Below are 25,205 nucleotides of genomic sequence, written 5' to 3'. Positions count from 1 at the left end.
ACACACATCACCTGCTCTTTGAAGAAACATAATACTGTCCAGTCTGTAGGGGTGGATGAACCTGTCAGTCTAGGTCTACTCTTCCAATCATAAGTCCTGTTCTCCACATTTCCACATCAATTTGCATTTTAAAAATAATCTTCATGACTTTTGGTGTGATGTTCTCCTGATACATAATTTTTAAACGCAATTTTGCCCAAGAGGTGCATTTTTGCAAGCACTTTTCCCCAAGGTAATTCACTTTTGTAGGATACTTTCCACCAACATGTGGATTTTTATGTACGTTTCCCCATAGCAAACACATTTTTTGCCTACATTACATGGCTGGAGATACTGCACTGCAAAATTCAGAGAGGTGCAAATTTCAAAAGAGAGATGTGTTTCAGGCCGCACGTTGCTCCAGGAAGTGCGAATTAAATAAGTCCACCTTTAAATGTGAACTGAGCTGCATTTCTTTTCCATTTTTACCATCCAGTCTTGTAGAGAGGATCTGGTTGCAATGAATACCTTGAATAGCCTCTGCTACTCAAGCACATCCAGCGACATTTATCACATCAAGGGGCAGAGTGAGGGTGAAAGTTCGGAAGCAGCTTGCTGGTGTTATGTTCACGATTTCATGTGCAATCCCATGCAAGCCTGCTTAGAAGTAAGTCCCACTGAGTTTAAGGAGACTTAAAGGTAAAGGTAAAGGGACCCCTGACCATTAGGTCCAGTCGCGGACAACTCGGGTTGCGGCACTCATCTCGCTCTATAGGCCGAGGGAGCCAGCGTTTGTCTGCAGACAGCTTCCAGGTCATGTGGCCAGCATGACTAAGCCGCTTCTGGCGAACCAGAGCAGCGCACAGAAATGCCGTTTACCTTCCCACCGGAGCGGTACCTATTTATCTACTTGCACTTTGACATGTTTTTGAACTGCTAAGTGGTCAGGAGCTGGGACCGAGCAATGGGAGCTCACCCTCTCGCGGGGATTCGAACCGCCGACCTTTCAATCAGCAAGCCCTAGGCTCTGTGGTTTAGACCACAGCGCCACCTGCATCCCCTTAAGGAGACTTACTCCAAGGTTAATGCAGCCTGTGTGGGGAATCAATATGCAACTGGCTCTCCTTTTACCAGATTTAACCAAGTGGAAGACTTCTATTGCATTCAGTCAGGGCACAGTTGCAAACTTACTAAATAAATAAAAACGAGGCCCTCCCCCACTCCCAAGGAAAAGAAGGGAGAGAGTTTTTACCCTTAATTTTTTTTTTAAATACACAGGGACCTGTCCCTGGTTAAGGACACTTGGAAAGTGTGATTCAAATGTTTCCTTTGGTAATTAGGTCTGTGTTGTCAGATAATAGATTATTCTCACGGTGTCTACAAGGATAGACTAGTTTGGAGCGAGCACAGACAAGGCTGGGCACTAGAGCAGGCTGTGACTAACAAGCTTCTGAAAATTGTCATGTCAGGGAAGGAGGGGGAACTTAAACTAAGCTCTTGCTTTTGCCGGGGAAAGAAAACACCGGGCGTCTGCATGTGTGCGTGTGCGCGCGCTCACTAGCTGACAAGATATCGCTCCGTAGCGGCTGGTATTTGAGCTCACGGAGGCTCAGCTGTGTGCTGTCGGAGCCGGTCTTGGATACAGCTGTTGCTCTGGTGAGGCAAAAGGAAGCAAAGAAAAAAGCAAACTCGGAAATGCTGGCTCTTTTTTGTTTAATGCGTTCCCAGTAATTGCAGAGTCAAGAACAATCCATTCAAAAGCACTCAGGTAGGTGCTTGTATTGAGCTGTGTGAATTTTAATGCATATGGGGAGAGATTGTGTATGAGTGAGTGAGAGAGAGAGAGAATATATAAATGATTACTAGGTAATGGATGATGGAAAGGGGTATGGGAGAGCAATAAATGATGCTATTGTTGATTTGATTGATAATAATTCCTGGAAAGAGGACAGTCAGATTTATAAAGCTCAAAATGGCCTTTCTCAGGACCATTTCAGAATTACCCCTTTCAGATTTTTTATCTCTTAAAGTTGTCTAGAAAAATTGCAAAAGTTTGTTACTTAAGTCATTTGTGGTTTGCTTGTGTGTGTGTGTTTGTTTAAATGACACCTGAAGAAGAAAGACTGGGGATGGCACAAGTGTTCAAAAACTCATGTGAATACTTTAACCAAAATGATGGGGGAACTGGATATGAATGAGAGAGAAGCCAAATAATTTATTTTTTCATATGCTTAGAGCTTCCTGTTTCACTGGAGTTTATTTGGGCAAAAAGAACTCAAATCCATTATAAAGATGTGGAGCAGTGGTTCTTGGCTTGAGCCCAGTCTTGAGCAGTGGGGGAAATTAAATATGTAATCCTATATGCAAATAACTCAGGAGTACTCCCCATTGAGTTCAATGGAGATTACTTCTGAGTAGGGAGGCATAGGATCACCATTGGGATGAGAGCTTTTTCAGCCTTTGTGTCTATGCTCCACTCTTTTTTTTTTTTTATAAAAAAATGAATGTTATGAAAGGGGTTAATGCAATGGCATTCCCAATTAATTAATTTCATCAATTCCTCATCCATTCTACTAATGCCTCATTAATTCCTAATTCCACTGTATGGAAGTAGCAATAGACTGTGAACTGGTCTCTTAACTACTGGGTAGAAAAATACCTCCCAGCTCTGAGGGAAAATCACACACTGGGCACAATTTGCTCGCCATAAAGTGCCTCCAAGTCCCATTGATGCCAGTAGGAAACTTAAGCTGTTGCTTAACTCACTTCCATCGAAGCCAATGGGACTCCAAATCATTTAGCTCTGGCTGGATCTTGCCCAGTGTGTATGCTCCCTAAAACAGAGAGACACAGACTTGAAGGTCGCATCCTCGAAGCCCTCACATCCCTGTTAATAAAGTCGAGGGTGGGGGCTTGTTGTGGTTACTCTGTACTGTACAAGCCTTTTAACTGTATCGCATGGTTCCTCTGAGAGTCCTCCTTGCACTGGAAACCAGTCTCTAAGGCATAGTCTCATATGCATCCAGTCCACATCTTCTGTGGCTATTTCTTGGCGTTGTAGCCCACTCTGTGCCACGATGATGCCAGGGCAGGTGACGATTCCCTCTTACGCCACGCCAAGGGCTTTGAGCAATTTGCTAGCGATGCCTCGAAAGGTTGTGTCTTTGCAGCCTGATGTAGGGCATCGAAGGTGAGGGTTCGAATCCCCCAGATTGCTGCCCTCTTAGGGCTTGGCTTCATTACCATTTTTCATAGCCTTTCCACGAGGAGGGAGGGTCACAGCTCAGAGGTAAAGCCCATGCGCCGCCTGCCGCAGATCTCTGGTTCAATCCCACACATCTCTACCCAAGTCCTTGGGAAGCCATATCCAACCAGAGATTGCATCAGTATACCGAGTTAGCACAACCAATGGTTCGGCTCAGACAAAGGTGGCTTCATGTACACTGTGTCATTGAAACTTATAATATCCCGCTTGTTTAAAGTGGGTAGAGGGATTTATCCCCTCCCCCACAAAATGTGCACCATCTGTACACGTTTGACAAAGACTGCTCAGACAGTTACTCAGTCTACTTCTTTGGCGAAGCCCAGTGTGGCAAAGGGTCGAGAACATGGAGCATTATGCAATTTCTATGGGACGCAGAGCATTTCTATGCAACGCAGAGATGTAGAGATTGTAGGATTAAACCTCAAGATAAGAGTTTTGGGCTGACTGATCACATCAGTTAAAAAGGTCCATGGTTCCGGATCCGTGTAGCGCAGCCTATGTTTATTATAATTTTGCAGCCTTCTTTTTTTTATTTTTAATACTCCGCTGAATCACGATGTGTGTGCCTTCACATTTTTGGAATGCCAATGATAAAAATGGCAAATAGTTGGGCAGAGATCCAGTCATTTAAAAAGAAGAAGAAGAAGAAGTTTGGACAAGCCCGAGAAATTGTGTCTCCTTGGAATACTGTATGCAGAAATGAGGGGATCCTATTCTGTTTTGCAAGACAACCTGAGCAATGATATGCATCCACATAATGGCAAACCAGCTTGTTGGGACCCCTCGCTGTTTGCAGCCTTCTCGATTCGAGGAGAAGAAAGCAAAAACCAGACAAGCTAGCCGCACCGGGAGAGCAGAAACCTAGGTGGGCTTTCACAGCATGTACCTATGCATTATTTGTTTATTTATTCAAAACATTTCCTTACCGCCCCGAAAGTCAAAATCCCTGGGGTGTTTTGCCATGACAATACAAATAGCAGGATAAAAACAAGGGAAGGCAAGTGCCAAAACAACGAGGAAGAGCCGTAGCTAAGTGGAAAGAACCTGCCTTGGATGCAGAAAGCTCCTGGTTCCATTCCATCTCCACTTACAGCTGCCTGAGTCATTGGAGAGCTGCTGCCTGTCCGTGTTGACAGTACTGAGCTGGATGGACCGATGGTGTGACCCAGTACGAGGCTGCTTCGGATGATCTTAATAAATCACCTGAGGTGGGAAATGGCTTTTAAAAAACAATATTTTGAAATGAATTTATCTCCAGTGCCTTTTGGAAGGATCAGATTTCATTCACACGTGTGTAGACACCAAAGGATCTTCTTTTACCAGAACAAGGCAATGAAATTCTTTTATCCTCCAGAGGCTGCCATTTTATCCACATGTACCTTTAATGTTTTTAAATGTACCACATGTTTTTAATGTTCTGTTGAAAGCCGTCCAGAGTGGCTGGGGAAACCCAGCCAAATGGGTGGGGTAGAATGATAATAATGATAATAATAATAATAATAATAATAATAATAATAATAATAATAATAATAATAAATACCACCTGGGAGGGAGTTAAGCTCCGTGACAAACATGGACTTATTCCTGAGTAGGGATTGTAATTAATAAGTTTTCGAGACCTCGTGTCAATATTTTGCTCTTTCTTTTTTCCAAAAAGGAAAGAGATGCTAGACTTGGCTCTTGATGCAGTAGACTATGGACCGGCACATGCTAAAATCTGCCAGCCTCTTCAAAGTAGATTACCAGAGCTCTTACCTCTCGTTAGTTCTTGGCCATCAGTTAAACACACAAATGCACAAACCACCAGCAACAACAAACAAACAAACAAACAAACCCTGCTATACATTTTGAACTGATTTGAAGTTCAAATTTGAGCTCAAAGCTTGAAATAGGAATTGAGGGGACGCTCATCCAATTTGACACCAATCTGAGAGGGGTAGCTAATGCTGCAGAAGACAGAATCAGAATTCAATATTGACTGGGCACAAGCTAACAAAATTAATTTCAACAGGGACAAATGTCAGGTCCTGCACTTAGGCAGGAAGAACCAGGTGCACAAATATAGGATGAGGGGCACCTGGCTTCAGGGGTGTAGGAAGGGGGGGGCGGAGGGGGCGGTCTGCCCCGGGTTCCACTCTGGGAGGGGTGACAAGATGGCAAGGTAATAGTACCATTCTATTCTGCCTTGTTCGGAACACACCTGAAATACTGTACAGTATCTAGTTCTGGGTGCTGCAGTTTAAGAAGGATGTTGACAAGCTGGAACATGTGCAGATGAGGACGACCAAGATGATCAAGGGTCTGGAAACCAAGACTTATGAGGAACAGTTGAGGGAATTGGGTATGTTTAGCCTGGAAATGGTGCTGGAGGAGACTCTTGAGAGTCCCATGGACTGCAAGAAGATCAAACCTATCCATTCTTAAGGAAATCGGCCCTGAGTGCTCACTGGAAGGACAGATCGTGAAGCTGAGGCTCCAATACTTTAGCCACCTCATGAGAAGAGAAGACTCCCTGGAAAAGACCCTGATGTTGGGAAAGATGGAGGGCACAAGGAGAAGGGGACGACAGAGGACGAGATGGTTGGACAGTGTTCTCGAAGCTACGAACATGAGTTTGACCAAACTGCGGGAGGCAGTGGAAGACAGGAGTGCCTGGCGTGCTATGGTCCATGGGGTTACGAAGAGTCGGACACGACTAAACGACTAAACGACAACAAACAACAACAGCCTGGAAAAGAGGGGACTGAGAGGAGATATGGTAGCCATATTTAAATTATATATGGAAGATGAAGCAAGCTTGTTTTCTCCTGCTCTGGCGGGTAGGACCCAAATTAGTGGATTTTTGTTACAAGAAAAGAGATTCCTACTAAACATCAGGAAGAACTTTCTGACAGTAAGAGCTGTTTGGCAGTGGAACAGATTCCCACGGTAGGTGGTTTTAAAGCAGGTTGGAGGTTTTAAAGCAGAGGTGGAGTGGCCACCTGCCATGGATGCTTTAGCTGAGATTCCTGCATTGCAGGGGGTTGGACTAGATGACCCTTGGGGGTCTCTTCCAGCTCTAAGATTCTATGATGGTAAAATTATTGTGTCCCATCAGTGCTGGAGTGGAGTGGGGTGGGGTTTTTGAGGCAGCATTGGGTTTGAATGAAGCTCCATATTCCTGCTCAGTCACAAATCTCCCACGATGGCCTTGGGCAAGCCTGAACTTACTAGGGCTCTTCCATGGGTTCTGTTTTGCTGCTTTAAGACAAGCAGGGAGCTATTGCGTTGCCAGTGGCGTGCAGTGAAAATTTTCGTAGGCGAATAGTTAAGGCCAGAGGTTCCAGCTTGCAAGGGCAGTTGGAGGGGGGGGGAGTGATGTTGTGGGTGTGACACCACACATGTGAGCATCACACATTCTTCCTAAGACAGAAGCTTCTGGAACTTAGGGAAGGAGGCACCAGCCCCTCCTACAGGATCCTGGGTCATACAGTGACGGAGTGCATGAGATCTCGTGAGATTTCTGAACCTGGCAGGATTTGCATTTATCTCTTTTGGACAGAATTGCCAAGTCTTCTTTTCCTCTTCCAGGTTCTCCCCTATTTGGGTTCCTGTCAAGATTTTGAACACTTGGCCCATCTATTTTCGATAAATTTGTTTTCTTATTAAAAGATATTAGTGCTCAGCACCCGGCATGTAAATAGCATTCTAGACGAGCAGGGTTTCCCAAACAATAATTTAAAAATGCAATATTACAAGCAGTTCCAAACAGGTTTCTCAATTGTGGCTCTGTTCCTGTTTGCAAGGCAGCACAGAGACCACGGTTGGAGGGAGTGATATCAGGACACAGCTGCCCCGCGGAGCTCTCCAAAGTATTGATTCTTACTGTGTTCCTGAAACTGACTCTCTGTTCTCAGAGAGCCTAATCCCGCTGCTTTCTGCTGTTCACTCCTGACTCTCTCCGCTCCAGATCTAGAGGTTTTAGTGAATCATAAGCTTAACATGAGTCAACCGTGTGATGCAGCAGCAAAAGAAGCTAACACTGTTCCAGGCTGCATCAACAGAAGCCTAGTGTCTGATCAAGAGAGGTAATAGTATTGCTCTATTCTGCCTTGGTCAGAAAACACCTGAAATACTGTGTCTAGTTCTGGGTGCCACAATTTAGGAAGGATGTTGACAAACTGGAACGTGTGAGGGATTTGGGTTTTTTTAGCCTGGAAAAGAGGAGACTGAGAGGAGATATGGTAGCCATCTTCAAATATCTTAAGGGCTGTCACATGGAAGACGAAGCAAGCTTGTTTTCTCCTGCTCTGGCAGGTAGGACCAGAATTAGTGGATTTAAGTTACAAGAAAAGAGATTCCAACTAAACATCAGGAATAACTTTCTGACAGTAAGAGCTGTTCGGCAGTGGAACAGATTCCCAAGGGAGGTGGTGGACTCTCCTTCCTTGGAGGTTTTCAAGCAAAGGTTGGATGGCTATATGTCACAGATGCTTTAGCTGAGATTCCTGCACTATGGTTTCCTGTTATGGCTGAAACAGGTCATGGCTTGTTGCTCCCTATCGCTAGCCAACCTTAAGCCATAGTTGTTGTTGGCTAGGGAATGTGCCTTGTTTCGGAGAATCACTTAGACTTCAAAAGAAAAGGCACACCTGGTGTTAATTTTTTAAATTGAAGGAATGGCTAACATCAACAAGAACCCCATGTAATACATGGTCCTTCAGATGTTGCTGGATTTCAACTCCCATCAACTCCCTGCCAGTATGGCCAATGGTCAAGGAGGAGAGGAGTTATAGTCCAACAACATCTGGAGGGCCACAAATTCCAAATCCCTGTATTAAATGAGGAATACATGTGAACTGCTGGAGCATTCAGATAGCTCAGACTTCCCAGTCCACCGCTGAAGCATGGTTATTTTTCTGGATTTATATATAAGTCAATTTCCATTTTTTTTTTTTGCACATGACCTGCCTAGAGAACTGCATTGCAAAATTCAGGGAGATGAGACATTTGAAAGATGGCTGTGTTTCGGTTCATTTACTGCATTGGAAAATGTGGATTACTGTATATATGAACTGAATTCAATTCTACCCCATCCTCATTTACCTCCAGGGGGTTTAAGGCACTGCTTGTATGTTTATTCTATAAATTTGCACCATGCCTTTCTAGACACAAGCCAGCTCAAGGCAGCTTACAACGATCTAAATATAATGAAGGTTTATAGGATTTCCAGCTAGTCTTCCATCCAGGTACTCAGCAGGTTTAGATCATCTCAGCTTCACCAAGCTTGCTGCATTGTCCTGGGATAGCTCAGCCAGTAGAGCACAAGACTCTTAATCTCAGGGTCATGAGTTTGAGTCCCACATTGGGCAAAAGATTCCTGCCTTGCAGGGGGTTGGACTAGATGACACTCAGGCCCTTCCAGCTCTACAGTTCTATGATTCTATGTGCCTTCTAAACAGCCTAAGTCGGATATCTCCTCCTATGACTCAGAAATAGTATTTTAATTTATCTTTCATAGTGGAACACTCCTAAAGTCTAGCCACTTTGTGGCTTCAGCATCAAAAACGTTTTGCTCCCCCCGCCAGCACCATCCTAACTTTGCTTAAAATCCAGTCTGATTAAGAGTTCTGGAGGCTTCAGAAGCTTCCTCTCTGTTCTCTGAAGTTGCAGTTGGTCCTAATAAAAATATTGTGGATTGTGGGTCACCCCCCCCCCCGAAATATAAGAGACGGGGGGGAGGGGAAACGAGAATAAATTATAAAGCATTTCTGATTAAAGGAGACTGTGGGAGCAAATATCAGTAGCAGGAAATATTTTGTCTCCTGATGCTTAGAAACAGCGTATCGCAGCTGACACCTTCCTATTGGCAAGGACTCATGCTGAGACTGCCGGCCTTGAAACCACCTAAGCTTTGAAGAGTTCCCGGCTACCCAGCATCTATGGGACATTTTTACAGCTCCTGAAGAAGGCCAATATTACAACCGATTAAAATAAACCCCTGCAAAAAGATGTGCTTTTCTGAAACGAATTGGCTAAATTTGTTCTTAAGCAGATACCACCGTCCCCACAAAAACCAATAAAACTGGTAATTGCCGTGCACGGATTCCTTTATATTGACACAACTCTTGGGTTTAAAGTTGTGCAAATATGACTCACAGGCTGGATTTAATAGATTTGTCTCTCTGGAAGGAATTGAAACCCAAAATTTGGACATCAAATATACGATAAGGATATACTTGCACAGTAAATTGTTGGGTGTGGTTCAAATAAACACACTGTGCAGGTCGCAGTGACCACTGGTATTTGCAGAAGCAGGGGGCCAATGTCTAAAACCAATTCCTCTACAACATGGGCCAAGTTTTGAATTTTTTCCCCTACATATTCTTTTTTTAATCAGTTTAACAGACTAGTCACTAGGCCTTGAAAATTTACCATCTACCGTAATTAAGCAATGTAAGTATATTAAGCACCCGGGGAGGGGGGGAGCCCAGAAAGGCTAATAGGAATTAAATTGAATACTTTGGCTGGTAAAAATATAACAGTGAACGTATCATGCGAAGTGATGTTGTATCGTTTTGTGACATGGTTTGGATTCTTGGATTATTGCACGTGGGGTTTGCGTCTGTGATGGACATACAGATAGATTTTTGTTCTTGTCCAAGGGCTTTTGAATCAAGAAGAGATGAAGCAGGCTGAGTTCTGCTTCTTGTAACTCCCTGGAAAAGACCCTGATGTTGGGAAAGAGTGAGGGCACAAGGAGAAGGTGACGACCGAGGACGAGATGGTTGGACAGTGTTCTCGAAGCTACAAACATGAGTTTGACCAAACTGCAGGAGGCAGTGGAAGACAGGAGTGCCTGGCGTGCTCTGGTCCATGGGGTCACGAAGAGTCGGACATGACTAAACGACTAAACAACAACAACAAGGGAAAGTGGGTGGCGCTGTGGTCTAAACCACAGAACCTAGGGCCTGCTGATCGGAAGGTGGGCTGTTCGAATCCCCATGACGGTGTGAGCTCCCATTGCTCGGTCCCAGCTCCTGCCAACCTAGCAGTTTGAAAGCACATCAAAGCGCAAGTAGATAAATAGGTACCGCTCAAGCGGGAAGGTAAATGGCGTTTCCGTGCGGTGCTCTGGTTTCGCCAGAAGTGGCTTAGTCATGCTGGCCACATGACCCGGAAAAACTGTCTGCAGACAAACGTCAGCTCCCTCGGCCAGTAAAGCGAGATGAGCGCCACAACCCCAGAGTCGTTCGTTACTGGACTTAACTGTCAGGGGTCCTTTACCTTTAAGGTAAAGTGGGACACTTCAGGATCAAATCAGAAACTGGGACAGCTTTTCTCAGGGCCGTCCCTGGAAAATAGGGACCCTTGGAGGGTCTGCTATATAGATCTGAGCTAGACTGACCAGGACAGGAGTGATCTCTCTCTCTCTCTCTCCCCCTCCCCCTCTCCCCTCCCTCCCTCTCCCTCTCCCTCCCTCCCTCCCTCCCTCCCTCCCTCCCTCCCTCCCTCCCTCCCTCTCCCTCTCCAGCCAGTCCTCCTAAAGTCTCAGAGCTTCAAACCGCACAGCATATTCTGTGTTTGCTCTCTGGCTTATTAACGCTAATTGAAGCGTCACAAATTTGCATGCTGAAATGATCTTGGCTTTTCTAGGTATTTGTTGAATGGATTTCAATGCAACAATCAGAGGTTTCCTTTAATAGATGTTGTTACAAGGCTCTAGCACCCATGATTGCTGTGATTCAAGGAGAGTTAAGAAGAAAAAAGGACCAATTTCTCCCTTCGGTGCTGTTGCAGTTTATTTACTTTCTCAAGGCTTTCCTCTGCTGCCTTCTGAGCAGCTATATCTGAAGATGTACAGTGGTAAAAGTAAGCAACTATCCTCATGTATGGCGTGCCTGCACAAGCTGCTGCTGAAATATTGCCACTATAAACTATGAAAGCTTTTCTAAATAAATAAATAAATAAATAAATAAATAAATAAATTTGTTTCTGAAAAGGGAAATGATGCTGGCTCTCAGGCCTACATAGGATAGCCAGGAGCATGTGGGAAGTCTGAAAGGGGTGTTTTATTTGATTCCTTTAGACCAGGCATCCCCAAACTGCTTTTGGCCTACAACTCCCATGATCCCTCGCTAACAGGACCAGTGGTCAGGGATGATGGGAATTGTAGTACAAAACATCTGGAGGTCCCAAGTTTGGGGGTGCCTGCTTTAGACTTTTGAAGCCTTCACATATTGAGTGGGGGGGGGCAGAATCTGCATAGTTGCAAAGTCTTTGATCCAGGGCTGGCCCACCCAGGTGGCGAGGGGAGGAAACTGCCTCAGGCGGCAGGTTCCACAGGGGCAGCAGGTGCGGCCTCCAAGCAGGGCCAGATTTCGGTTTGATGAGGCCCTAAGCTACTGAAGGTAATGGGGCCCTTTATATGTCTAGCTGTCCTTTGTCAGCAACAAATTGTCGCTGTTTTTTGTGTTGAATATATGCTATATGGTAATTTATGGACCTGATAGGTATCTAAAGCCATTTGCACATAACAAATAGGAGCGTCCACAAAACTATGTTTTATTTTATTTGTTTTTATATCTTATATTTTGGGAATGTACATCCAGGTTTTTTCCCCCTTTAATTTTTTTGGGGGGCCCCAAACAAGCTATAGCTTGTTTAGCTTATATGTAAATCCGGCTCTGCTGCAACAGCTACGGCACATTACTTGAAGGCCAGATATGGTGTCTCCTCGCTTGCACTCCCCAATGCTTCCTCTACATCAGTCTCTTGGCAAATAGGAGGCACCGCCAATCTCCTCCCACCCTGGTTCCTGATGTATATCTTTATTCCCTCCTTGTTCGTGATGTAGATCTTCACACACCCCTTCTTCCCCGATGGCGAGGGACTCCATTTTGCGGTTTGCCTCAGGCGGCAAAATATCTTGGGCCGACTCTGCTTTCACCGGTCCCCTAATAAGAAACACATTTTCTGTTCCCTTTTATTTTTGTTTTGTTTCGTTTCGAAACTGGGCAACATATCGCTACCGATATGAAAAGCCTTAATAGATCTTTTCTCCAGGATTTCCCCTCAATTTACCGTTTGTTTGTACGTACGTGCATTTCTCATTCGGCTTGGTTAGTTTAATCTTTTATCTGTGTACCTATTTGACCATGGCATCTGAATCAGTCGTTGTACTTGATGGGAGAAATAATTGGCAAATTGTCAGTGGGAGCGGGAACAAAATAGAGATCGTTTAAAGGCAGAGCAGCTCAGCAAAAACAGCTAGAAGTCTAAATTTGGAGATATTGGTTGTGTGGTCGTTTTTATAACTTCAGACACCCAAGCCTTACTTTGGTTGTTTTTGATTTGTGGAAGCAGAAAGCTACTCGCTGAATAACAGTAGTAAATATATTTATAGTTCACACTACATTCTACAAATGCCTGCTTTAAAGGACAAGTTATTTCTAATGATGATTGGAAATATTCCTCTTCTTCTTTTAAATTCACACACACACACGCACACACTCCTTTAATTGTGCTGAGGGCTGCAAATATAAATTAGTTACAGGTATCAGGTCAAACCTTTCGGCAGGCTGAAAAGGTGTTCAGAATAATTTTTATTATTATTCCATTCAAATATTTTTTAAAAACCTGCAGGTAGCAAGCAGCTGGCACCATCATTACATGTCATTAGGTGGTGGGCGAAAACCTTCCTCTTTACCCAGGCCTTCAGTCATTAATGTATAGCCTTTTAAAAATGGGGAAGTGTTATTCTGGACCTTCCCCCCCCCCCTGTTGGTTGCTTTAATAAATCAGCACTGGTGCAATGTTTGTTGGTTCAGATGACGAACCACCACTCTAAATCTCAGAGTCTCCCAAATAAGTTGACAGGAGCAAGTGAGAATCTGAGTAGTCACATTGCTGTCAGCCTTGCAAGATGGCTCAGGCTCAGTACACAACCTTGTGTTTTCAGGGACTCCTTGTGCCTCTGACAACGGCACATTCTTCGGAATCGGAACAAAATGCTCCGTGCAGGATCTACAGGGCGGAATGTAACCTTGGCATCTCTGCCAGATGAGTGCCTAGATTAAGCTAAAACGCTTCTTACCATCATAAAGTTTTGCCAAAATCTGCTCACCTGATATTTCCACCTGCTGGTTCGAGTCCAGCCCTCTAGAGCAGCAGAGATATTTCCTTAGAATTCAGAAACTGGTAATCTAAGGACTTGTCTTAAAGTCATTTGACCCAGGCGGGTGCTAAAGACTCAGGGATTGTTGATGGAGTTGGGTATGTTCAGCCAGGGAAAGAGAAGATTTAGAGGTGGTAATATAGTCAGAGGTAATACAATAGGGTCACATTATTTCAAGAAGTAAAAATCAGGAAACAAAAAAAGTTGTTGAGCTTTTTTTTTTTTGGTAAAAGCAAGTTGCTTTTAGGAAAGTTTGCTTTGGGGGGGGGCAAGTTTCAAAAGCCCAGACATTTTGCTGATTTCCCAAACTCCCCCTACAACATGATGCTCCAGAGGTTAGGACACGAAATAATGGATTAAAATTTCAAGAAAGGAGATTCCGACTAAACGTTAGAAAGAACTTTCTGACAGTGAGAGCAGTTGGGCAGTGGAATGGACTCCTTGTGAAGGTGGTGGATTCTCCTTCCTTGGAGGTTTTTAAGCAGAGGTTGGATGTTTACCTGCCATGGATGCTTTAGCTGTGATTCCTGCATTACAGGGGGTTGGACTAGATGACCCCTGGGATCCCTTCCAACTCTATAAAAGTCGTTTCCTGCTTGGCAGGGGGTTGGACTGGATGGCCCTTGTGGTCTCTTCCAACTCTATGATTCTATGATTCTATGTTATTCTAAATTTATCTTAGATGTTCTGGTGAATAACGTTGTTTCAAGCTGTTCCTCATTCTTCTAGTCTATCTGTGGACCAAGAATCATAATAGTATATAGGTTGCCGGGTCCTCTTGTACAACAAAGCTCTGGTTCTTCCCCTGGCTTAAGGACTGCGATGACTAATTTTACCGTAATCGATGTTTTTGAGATTCTATGCCTGCAAAGTAATTCCTCTGGCAGTGAGGGTCAAAATTATTATGTGAGCACTGTGCGAGCGCTTTCGTTGGGTCAAAGAGAACAAAGTCTAAATTTAGCCCTGTGTGTTTGTTGTGGGTCAATTGAATGTGTTGTTTTGGTCTTTCCCCTAGAAGTTAATGGAAAATACATGTAGGAAGAAGATAAACAGCCAAAGAGATCCACATGCTTAAAGACATTTTGTGATGTTATATCCCCGGCAATTAAGTTTTAAAAATAAATCAAGCAAGCAGAGAACAAGCCAAGGTTCAGAGCACAAGATGGGGAGTCTGTGACCCTCCAAGTTGTCATTGAACTCAAACTCCCACCGTCCCCAGTCAACATGGCAAAAACGCCTGAAGGGTGACAGGTTCCCAACCCCTGATCTAGATACTGGCGAATCCATCCAAGAAAAGTGGAATAATCTGTGGTTATCACAAATGATCAGGTCATGTGTCTCTGTAGACATCTTGGACAGGATTCAGCCAATGAGTTCCACCAGCAGAAGTTCAAGCACGGACTTCTACTGTCTTGCACAATGGAGGTTGCCCTCCTTTCCACCCGTTTCGGCACCAGAGTCATGCAGCAAGAGAGGAGACCCGATATAATTCTTAACGTTTCTGTTTTCCAGATTAAATATTTGAGGATGATTGCTTGAAGAGGAGGCACTTGGCTCCAGCAGCATGTCCCTCTGTGCATCATCTCACAAGGAATTTTCTCAGTTGCCACCGGTCCAAGACCTCGGATGTACCAAAGCAGAAGTGAAAAGCTCCCTCTCCGAGCTGGTCTCTCCTGCCCCTTTCAGCTGCAGCCAGTCTGCTTTGAGCGTAGAGCACAGCCCAATTTACATTCCATCCTCTTATATGGAAAACAGGCATGAGTATCCGGCCATGACATTCTACACCCCCGCTATGATGAACTACAGCATTCCAAGCACATTCGGCGACTCGGAAAGCGCCTCTCTCAGGCAGTCGGCCAGCCCAAGCATGTTATGGTCTGGTTCTGACCACATCTCTCCTTTGACTTTACACTGCCAGTCGTCTGTTTTATATGCAGACCAACCAAAAAGCCCGTGGTGCGAAGCGAGACCCGGGGATCATGTCCTTCCTATGCACAGGTAACAAATGCTTATCTATCTGTCTGTCTTTCATCATTTCCAACAGTGTTGTTTCTCCAAATCATAGGCTTGGGGGTGGGGGTGGGGAGATTGCTGTAGTGTCAACAACTTTGGAACTCCCTGCTGACTGACACCAGACAGGTATATTTCACGGTACTTCTTTCTGGAGCCTGCTAAGAACGTTTTTCTTCAGGCAAGTCTACCCAGATAATTATTCATATCTGAATTATTTTACATAGTTGATTTTAACTGTTTCTTTTTCTTTTTCTGATAATTCTGTTGTTTTCTTCTTTTTGTAAACCACTGTTTTTTTGTTTGCTTTTTTTAATTACAAAAACAGTAACAACAAACAAAGGGTATATACATTATATGTGGCTTTCTTGCTATCATGGCAAGTCGGGCTCATGACAAGAGAATGGCTTATTGGAGCAGAGATTTTGGCCGATCTCCTTCCTGCCTTCTTTTCTGAGAATCGGTTTTAAAGAGTCATTTTCTGTTTTCAGAATGATCTTGCCTCTTTTGCAGTTGTGCTTCTCCTCCCGTTCGGTTTTTTTGTGTGTGTGGCGGTGTCTTTCACGCCGTTAATTTATTGCCATGGAAACAATGATTGTGGTATTGAGCATTTGTGAATTATAACTTAAATGAAAGTTCAAGGATGGAAAGAGTATGATCTCCATAGAGCCAATCCTTCCCTTTCCTTGATTAACTGAGCATAGGCCATTATTATTATTATTATTTTAATGAAAGGGTTTTGTTTTTAAATACGATGTACAAAACTTTGCTTGAGTTAGAAGGGAAACTCTTTGAAGCCCAGAGGCAGTTGACACAATTCAGAGCCCCACACGTGCAGTGGAGCATGCGTGGAGCATCTATGCTTGCAGAAGCTCCCTCATTCATTTCAGTGATGGACATTCTTTCACGCAGACACATCTCTTTGAATTTGTTGAGCAACGCCAGCTATTATAGGGTTGCCATATCTCAAAAAGTAAAACCCCCGAAAGTCGTTGAGCTTCCAGCATAACCCCTCCAATGTAATTTTTTTTCCACACACACACACACACACACACACACACAACTACTGTGAATTTTGAATTGACTTGACTAAAATCCAGGACAAAGCACCGCCTTTCGAAAATTCACCCCGGGTGTCAATTCCGCCTTTGAAATCCCAGTAATGTCCGCGAAAATCAGGATGTATAGCAACCTTAAGCTATTGAAGAAATCATAGAATCATAGAATAGAATCATAGAGTTGGAAGAGACCACAAGGGCCATCCAGTCCAACCCCCTGCCAAGCAGGAAACACCATCAAAGCATTCTTGACATATGCCTGTCAAGCCTCTGCTTAAAGACCTCCAAAGAAGGAGACTCCACCACACTCCTTGGTAGCAAATTATACTGCCGAACAGCTCTTACTGTCAGGAAGTTCTTCCTAATTTTTAGGTGGAATCTTCTTTCTTGAAGTTTGAATCCATTGCTCCGTGTCCGCTTCTCTGGAGCAGCAGAAAACAATATTTGTCCCTCCTCCATATGACATCCTTTCATATATTTGAACATGGCTATCATATCACCCCTTAACCTTCTCTTCTCCAGGCTAAACATACCCAGCTCCCTAAGCCGTTCCTCATAAGGCATCGTTTCCAGGCCTTTGCCCATTTTGGTTGCCCTCTTCTGGACACGTTCCAGCTTGTCAGTATCCTTCTTGAACTGTGGTACCCAGAACTGGACACAGTACTCCAGGTGAGGTCTGACCATGTTAGCAAGCTTCCCGCTCTTCTCCCTTCCCCTCCCCAACACAAAAATCAAACGTAAAAGTTTTTCATTGAAAACTGTCAGTTTAGCACAGCTGAGGTAAAAAAAAAAAGCCATTATTTTTATATATCCTCAGGTAAGCAGAAAGGGAAGTAACTAGGGCATGGGTAGGCAAACTAAGGCCTGGGGGCCGGATCTGGCCCAATTGCCTTCTAAATCCGGCCCGCGGACGGTCCGGGAATCAGAGTGTTTTTACATGAGTAGAATGTGTCCTTTTATTTAAAATGCATCTCTAGGTTATTTGTGGGGCTTGCCTGGTGTTTTTACATGAGTAGAATGTGTGCTTTTATTTAAAATGCACCTCTGGGTTATTTGTGGGGCATAGGAATTTGTTCATTTCGAACCCAAAAAATATAGTCCGGCCCCCCACAAGGTCTGAGGGACAGTTGACCGGCCCCCTGCTGAAAAAGTTTGCTGACCCCTGGACTAGGGCCTTGGAATAAGGAGCAAATGGTGGGAATATATAGGCTATGGACTTCAAACATATTTTTGTGGGTGTGGTAATTTAATATAATTTTTAGGAACAACGACAATTTTATTATTTGTACCCCATCCATCTGAATCTGGGCGGCTTCCAGCATATACCAAAACATAACAAAACATTAAACGTTAAAAAACTTCCCTATGCAAGGGTTCCTTCCTGCAGCATTGTAAAGGCAGCCAGATTTATGGAGGCAAAAAACAAAAAAACCGCCAGAGGTTTTGAGGTAAAAAAAACCAACCCCCCAAAATACACATCAAACCACCCAAAAGTTTTGAGGACCGCCACAAAAAGTTATGAGGTAAATGTGCACGTGTTATTTCACTGTTTCCTAACGGCTCTTCTCCTGTTCCCCCAGAGAAACCTTGAAAAGAAAAGCCAACAGCAACGACTGTACCAGCCCCTCCACAAACAGCCCCGTCTCGAAAAGGGACGCCCATTTCTGTGCCGTGTGCAGCGATTATGCCTCAGGATATCACTATGGCGTTTGGTCATGTGAGGGCTGCAAAGCGTTCTTCAAAAGAAGCATTCAAGGTAGGGGGAATGGCAGGCTTTCCCGGGAAAGGAAATTCTTTGGGGATGCAAATGTTTCTGCGAAAACGTGTGAGTGTGTTAGTACTTTCACAGGTAAAAACTGCCCCGCAGATAAAAATGCTTGAATACATGGAACTTGCATAAATATGACGGGAAAAGATCGGAGATTGTTCAACCCAAAAGTTCAAGAGGGAATGGGAAATTTATAGACAATATTTTTAAAAGAACAGTGCCCTCAAATAAAAACTTTAGAATGCTTTGAATAACTCTCGGAATTGATTAAGGTACAAAGAAAACAGACAAGATTGAATAAGGATAATGTTTATTGGAAAATAGAGGTAACTAAATAAGAAAACAAAGAACCCATATCAAGGAAGTCGGAAACTGATGGAATATTCTTGCGAATTTGTGAATGTATTGTTCTATTGGTTTTTGTTTGTTTGTAAGGGATGTATCGTGCTTCTTTTGTTTCATTTTCTTTTCCTTTTTTCAAGCTTCTGTTGTGTGTGTATGTGTTGATTTTAAACCAATAAAGATTATTTTTTAAAAAAAGAAAAATGCCCTTCTCTCCAGCTACTTTCCTACCATTGGTGGGAGTGGGGAAGATCCATAGTCCCCAGTTTGGAAGGAGGGAAAGATGGAAAGCTGAACGCCACCCACAATGAACAAACATTAATTTATTGGGAGAGAGAATGACTTTTGAACTCCAGTTCACACTGAAAGCTGCAGTGTTGTCCAGCATCATTAAGCACCTGTTGCAGGTTGGAGAGTCTGAAGCAAAGAGAGTTCAGTGACCACCTTCCCGGTGGTGTGATCCATTGCTTTTCTCTCAACCTTGGAGCTTGGGCCTTGTCAGAGGAATCTGTGCATAGGATTGCATCCTGTGCCTTATTCCTGCTCTTGAATTAGCCTGAAGTCCATGTTTGCTCAGAAGAAAATCTCATTCTCTTTGAATGGTTACTCCCCAATAACTGGTCAGTTTTAGTGCAGGTCTGGTTACAGGAGCTTAATGTTATTTAGAGAAAGCAAAACATGTGCATGTCATACGTTCTGTTCACTTCTGCTTTATAGAACAGGACAAAATGACCTTCTGAAGGCCGTGACATATGCTGAGAAACTTGGTGGCCCAACATTTTAATCTTGCTTCCAGGGGACCTTTGATTGCAAACAACCTTCGCTGCCAACCGCAGACTCCACATCTGCTCTCTGAAGGCTTATCAAAAAGCAACCAGCAATCCTGCAAAACTGATTTTTCAGGTCACGTTAAACTAAATTTTCTTAGTATCTGTGTCAAAGAGCAAACAAGCTCCTCCACCCTGAAATATCTAAGCTGAAAAATTTCATAAAGCTTTTTGTGAAGGCTTACGGAAATTCAGCATGAAATGTTTGCAATAATTTTATGATCCAGGACAGCTTCTCATTTGAGGCTTATATATTTGCAAGGGACGGAGGAGAATGAAACAGAATTTGCCCTTTCTTTCCTGGAAAGCTAGCCTTGCTGATAACCCACAGACATTACTAGCATGAAGACATTATTTTTATTAGCTGGGAGCAGAGCTGGGAGAGCTGGCAGAGGAGTGAGTGAGATTTCTGCCCTTCCTGAAACATGCCAAAATAAACCAAAGTGCAGCACCAGCAAGCACAAAACAACCCCTCTGCTGCGCCACAAATCCAACTCAATGGTGTAAGGTAAAGGTAAAGGGGCCCCTGACCATTAGGCCCAGTTGTGACCGACTCTGGGGTTGCGGCACTCATCTCGCGTTATTGGCCGAGGAAGCCGGCGTACAGCTTCCAGGTCATGTGGCCAGCATGACAAAGCCACTTCTGGCGAACCAGAGCAGCACACGGAAACGGCGTTTACCTTCTCGCTGTAGTGGCACCTATTTATCTACTTGCACTTTGACGTGCTTTCGAACTGCTAGGTTGGCAGGAGCTGGAACCGAGCAACGGGAGCTCACCCCGTCGCGGGGATTCAAACCGCCGACCTTCTGATCGGCAAGCCCTAGGCTCTGTGGTTTAACCCACAGCGCCACCCGCGTCCCTAACTCAATGGTGTAACGTTGGAAAATGTCAATCACTTCTCCTACCTGGGCAGTTACCTTTCCACAATGGCCGACATTGATATTGAAATCCAGCATTGCCTGAGGTTGGAGAGTGCGGCTTTCTCCCAATTGAAGTGCAGAGTGTTTCAGGACCAGGACATTTGCAGGGAAACCAAAATGTTTGTTTACAAAGCTATTGTACCACCAACCTTACTGTATGCTTGTGAAACATGGACCACTTATAAACACCATCTCCAACTCTTTGAAAGATTCCATCAGTGGCGTCTCTATAACTTTTTACATATCACTTGGGAAGACAGGCGAACTAATGCCAGTGTACTGGAAAAAGCAAATATCACCTATGATTCTTCAACATCAACTTTGTTGGACCGATCATGTTCTTTGGATGCCTGATTATCGTCTTCCGAACAACTACTCTATTCCGAACTTAAAAATGGAATGCGTAATGCTGGTGGTCAACAAAAGAGCTTTAAAGACTCACTCAAGACAATTCTAAAAAAAATGTAGTATCAACACCGACAACTGGGCAACACTGGCCTGTGAGCCACCAAAGTTGTCATGGACTTCGAAGACACTCAAACTCAGGATGAAAGGGAGAAACACGCTAAGAAGGAGGCATGTTTGACAAATCCTCATCATGATGAATTCCTGCCAGAAACCTTTGTCCCCACAGTGGAAGGACGTGTGGATCCAGAATTGGCCTCCAGAGTCACCTACGAATTCACTGTTAAGACTGTGTTCATGGAAGATAATCTTACTCAGCTACGTGTGATTGCCAAAGAAGAGAAGAATTGCATTTCTGTGCTGGACACGGAAGAGGGGACAACCCACCTGGTTTCTATGCTGGGTGCAGTGGAGGGAATTGACTGTGTGCAAACAAGATGAATTTTAACAGGGAGAAATGTAAAGTACTACACCAAATTGGGAGGGGTGGCTAATACCCCAGAGGACAGGATCACACTTCAAAATGACCTTAACAGATTAGACAACTGGGCCAAAGCAAACAAGATGAATTTTAACAAGGAGACGAGGGGTGATATGATAGCCATGTTCAACGGCTATCATATCACCCCTCCTTTTAACAAGGAGAAATGTAAAGTACTACACTTGGGCAAAATAATAATAATGAAAGGCACAGATACAGGATGGGAGACACCTGGCTTGAGAGCAGTACATGTGAAAAGGATCTAGGAGTCTTGGTAGACCACAAACTTGACATGAGTCAACAGTGTGATGCAGCAGCTAAAAAAGCCAATGCAATTCTGGGCTGCATCAATAGGAGTATAGCATCTAGATCAAGGGAAGTAATAGTACCACTGTATTCTGCTCTGGTAAGACCTCACCTGGAGTACTGTGTCCAGTTCTGGGCACCACAGTTCAAGAAGGATACTGACGAGCTGGAACGATAATTCCTTCTCACTTCTGCCTACCAGGTGCATGCTTCATGAAAGCCTGCTATAAACCTACATGCATGCAGCCTCTCTAAAGGTGAAGGTGAAAGGAAAGGAAAGGGAGCAGCTTAGCCAGGCAGCTGGTAGGCCCTCCAAGGCTTGTGCGTGTTCCCTGTTGCTACGATGCTGTTTGTCAAATCAAGGATGCCTGACTGCTCAGGGCCACATACTGAGTGCTCAGTGCAGTGAGATGAGCATGCAGAAGCCGAGGCTTCATTTGGCAGCCTTCCACGTAGCAGCTGTGTTGAAAGACAACCCTGGGGTCCTCCGAGGGCAAGCCAACCTCGCCAACCTCGTCCCACGATACAGGAAAACTTAGGAATTGCCAGCTCACTGTGTGAAATGCCTTGTGTCCCAAATAGGGATGGGAGAGTCTGTCAATTTTGATTTTCACATTTTCCTATCTTAAATTCAGTTCTTCACAGTCCGCATCAATTTGAGAACTTCCTTTAAAAAGGGGGGGGGAACCTCTCCTCCACCAAAATCAGCATTTTAGTGCAAAGTTCTCAGATACAATGCCTTTTTGTATGTTGCTAGCCCTGTTCTATTCATTTTTTTATGCAAACTTGCCCCTAGCGCAGGCATTTCTATAATGGCTGGTTGGAGAACTGCATTACAAACTGTGGATAAGGGTGGATTTTGAATGATAACCATGTTTCGGTTTGCATATTGTTTCAAAAAGTGTGGATTTGATAGATTTGCTTTCATGGACTGGCTGGATGCAGAGGGAGTGGTGGGAGGCAGCAGCTGGCGAACCCCCAAGAGAACCCCCAGGGGAAGAAGCCAGGGGGTTGCTGGCAGGGCAACAAGAAGTGGTCAGAGAGAGAAGAGGGAGCAGGCTGGGAGGAGGAGGAGGTGTCGGAAGCTGAAGAGGCGACAGGGCTTAGTGAGCAGAGAGAGGCTGTGGCAGAGAGCAGTCCAGAATCAGAGGCTGGAGAGGAGGGAGGTCTGGAGATACAGGCTGCTGAAGAATCCGAATCTGAATTATTTTTCCTTAGCTCTAATTATTCAGGAAGGGGGAAAGAAGCACTAATTACAGAGGAGACTCTGCCTGGAGATGTTTCTCCGTCGCCATCTTAGAATCGTGATAGTTATTAAATTGGCCCCATCCTTTTTCCGCTGAAGACTCCAGGGAGTCTCCTCCTGCTGCTGCTGCGACCAGCTCACCTCCTCCTTGGTCGCCCAGACCTCAGAGAGGCATGAAGAGGCAAGACGAAGTTGCTTGGGAAGGACCCAGGAGTGGAGGAAGCTTAGGCAACTATGGGAAGGCAGTCTCTGCCTCATAGGGGCAAGACCTATGAAGAAGCTACTGTGCTCACTAGACCTGAGCTGCCTTGTTTCTTGGTATAAAGAGTTAACTTCACGGACACCTTGTGAGTTATTGCTGACCTGTTTCTGACACCTGCCCTGACAATTTGGCTTTAAAATGTGAACTGAATCAAATTTCTTCCCTATCCTTAGTGGCAAATCGCAGAAACCTAGGAGCTTGCCTTATCCTAAGTCAGTCCATCTAGCTCAGTATTGTCTACACAGACTGGCAGCAGCTCTTCACAGTTTCAGGCATGAGTTCAGTACTACTTGGAGATGCCGGGGATTCGAACCCAGAACCTACTGCATGCCAGGCAAATGCTTAACCTCTGGGCCAATTGCCACAGGTGTAATCACAGTCCGCAGCAGTGATTTCCTTCTTCTTCAAATGTTTCCCCCTTTTATCTCTCCTTGCAGGACACAATGATTATATTTGCCCAGCGACAAATCAGTGCACAATAGATAAAAACCGACGCAAAAGCTGCCAAGCCTGCCGACTTCGGAAATGCTACGAAGTTGGGATGATGAAATGTGGTGAGTTTTGCATTCCCTTGGGTCTGTCCTGTCGTGTTTCTCAGTTACAGATCTTTGCTCACGTTCTAGAGGAGTCGCAGGCTCTCATTCTGACCACAGCTATGCATGTGCGAATTCTATTAATGCCAATGGTAGGTGGATCTGGTCATCAGGCCTTAGCTTAATCACCCAATGTTGTTTGGGAACCCTTTGGAGGGAATGGTACTGGTACTGCATACCGGTCAGTACGGCCTCGATCCAGTATACCTGATGGAGCGTCTCCACCCCATCATTCTGCCCGGACACTGAGGTCCAGTGCTGAGGGCCTTCTGGTGGTTCCCTCACTGCGAGAAGCCAAGTTACAGGGAACCAGGCAGATGGCCTTCTCGGTAGTGGCACCCACCCTGTGGAACGCCCTCCCACCAGATGTCAAAGAGAAAAACAACTACCAGACTTTTAGAAGACATCTGAAGGCAGCCCTGTTTAGGGAAGCTTTTAATGTTTAATAGATTGCAGTGGAACCTCGGTTTATGAACACCTCGGTTTACAAATGTTCAGTTTACGAACGCCGTGGACCCATCTGGAACGAATTAATTCACTTTCCATTACTTTCAATAGGAAAGTTTGCTTCAGTTTATGAACGCTTCGGTTTATGAACAGGCTTCCGGAACCAATTACACCCATGCTTCGGGTTAAGTACGCTTCAGGTTGAGTACTCCGTTGATCCGTCTGAAACGGATTAATCCACTTTCCATTACTTTCAATGGGAAAGTTCGCTTCAGTTTATGAACGCTTCAGTTTAAGTACCCCGCGGGACCGTCTGGAACAGATTAATCCACTTTCCATTACTTTCAATGGGAAAGTTCGCTTCAGTTTATGAACGCTTCAGTTTATGAACAGACTTCCCGAACCAATTGTGTTCATAAACTGAGGTACCACTGTATTGCATTTTAATGTTCTGTTGGAAGCCGCCCAGAGTGGCTGGGGAAACCCAGCCAGATGGGTGGGGTATTAATAATAATAATAATAATAATAATAATAATAATAATAATAATAATAATAATACCAGGAAAAAATACTGCTGGTTTAAAGAACAACAAGAACAACAACAGTAATTCTGGGAGGTTATATGCAACTGGGATAGAACTGCTCTTTCCCATGGGCCGATTCCTCTGTCTTAAGGTGTCTTGAAAATGCTGGTGAAACTTTAAGGCTGCCATCATTGATATTCTTCATTCTCATAGTTCAGACAGACTGTGCTGGCTTTACTTCAGTGAGTCACCACTGAACCTGTTGTACTAAAAATCCATTTTGGGAAAACCTGACAATACCCGCTGCCTGCCTGAAGTCACATGTCCTCAGTTAGCTCCTCCCCTTCCCCATTGCATTTTGCTGGATGCTCTTGACTGTGTTAGGCTGCAGGCACAGAGCCAACACGGAGCTACAGTGATGTTGCTCTGCCTTGCCTGCTGCCCTTACTAAGCCTCTGCGATGCCTGCTATCTCATCGACTGCCTCGATAACGCTGAACTAATGCAAATTAAAGGGAAAACATGATCCGGTTGAATGTGGACTTGATAACTGTTGATAGATTCCATTGCTTTTCATGTCTGAGTTATGCCCAGTCAGGTAATCCCTGTTGCTACA

At 44.4% G+C, this 25,205-nt stretch overlaps 1 protein-coding gene across 3 annotated transcripts in view; it reads left to right on the top strand.

Annotated features, from left to right (window-relative positions):
- The first annotated feature begins 1,536 nt into the window (after nucleotides 1–1,536).
- ESR2 (estrogen receptor 2) overlaps nucleotides 1,537–25,205 on the top strand; it is a 58,363-nt gene continuing 34,694 nt past the window's right edge. For 2 of the 3 annotated variants that reach the window (XR_009557099.1, XM_035104475.2), the window contains exons 1-4: nucleotides 1,539–1,747; nucleotides 14,913–15,398; nucleotides 18,049–18,224; nucleotides 23,464–23,580. Coding sequence is in view for 1 of the 3 variants with exons in the window: in XM_035104475.2 (XP_034960366.2) it covers nucleotides 14,965–15,398; nucleotides 18,049–18,224; nucleotides 23,464–23,580 (727 nt within the window). In the remaining 2 variants the exon portion in view is untranslated. Of the gene's footprint in view, nucleotides 1,748–14,912; nucleotides 15,399–18,048; nucleotides 18,225–23,463; nucleotides 23,581–25,205 lie in introns of all 3 variants that reach the window. The other variant, XR_009557100.1, reaches the window with a different exon arrangement.

This window comes from Zootoca vivipara, chromosome 1 (genome assembly GCF_963506605.1).
Source record: "Zootoca vivipara chromosome 1, rZooViv1.1, whole genome shotgun sequence".
NCBI lineage: Eukaryota > Metazoa > Chordata > Lepidosauria > Squamata > Lacertidae > Zootoca > Zootoca vivipara.
This window is presented reverse-complemented; position numbering and strand designations above follow the sequence as displayed.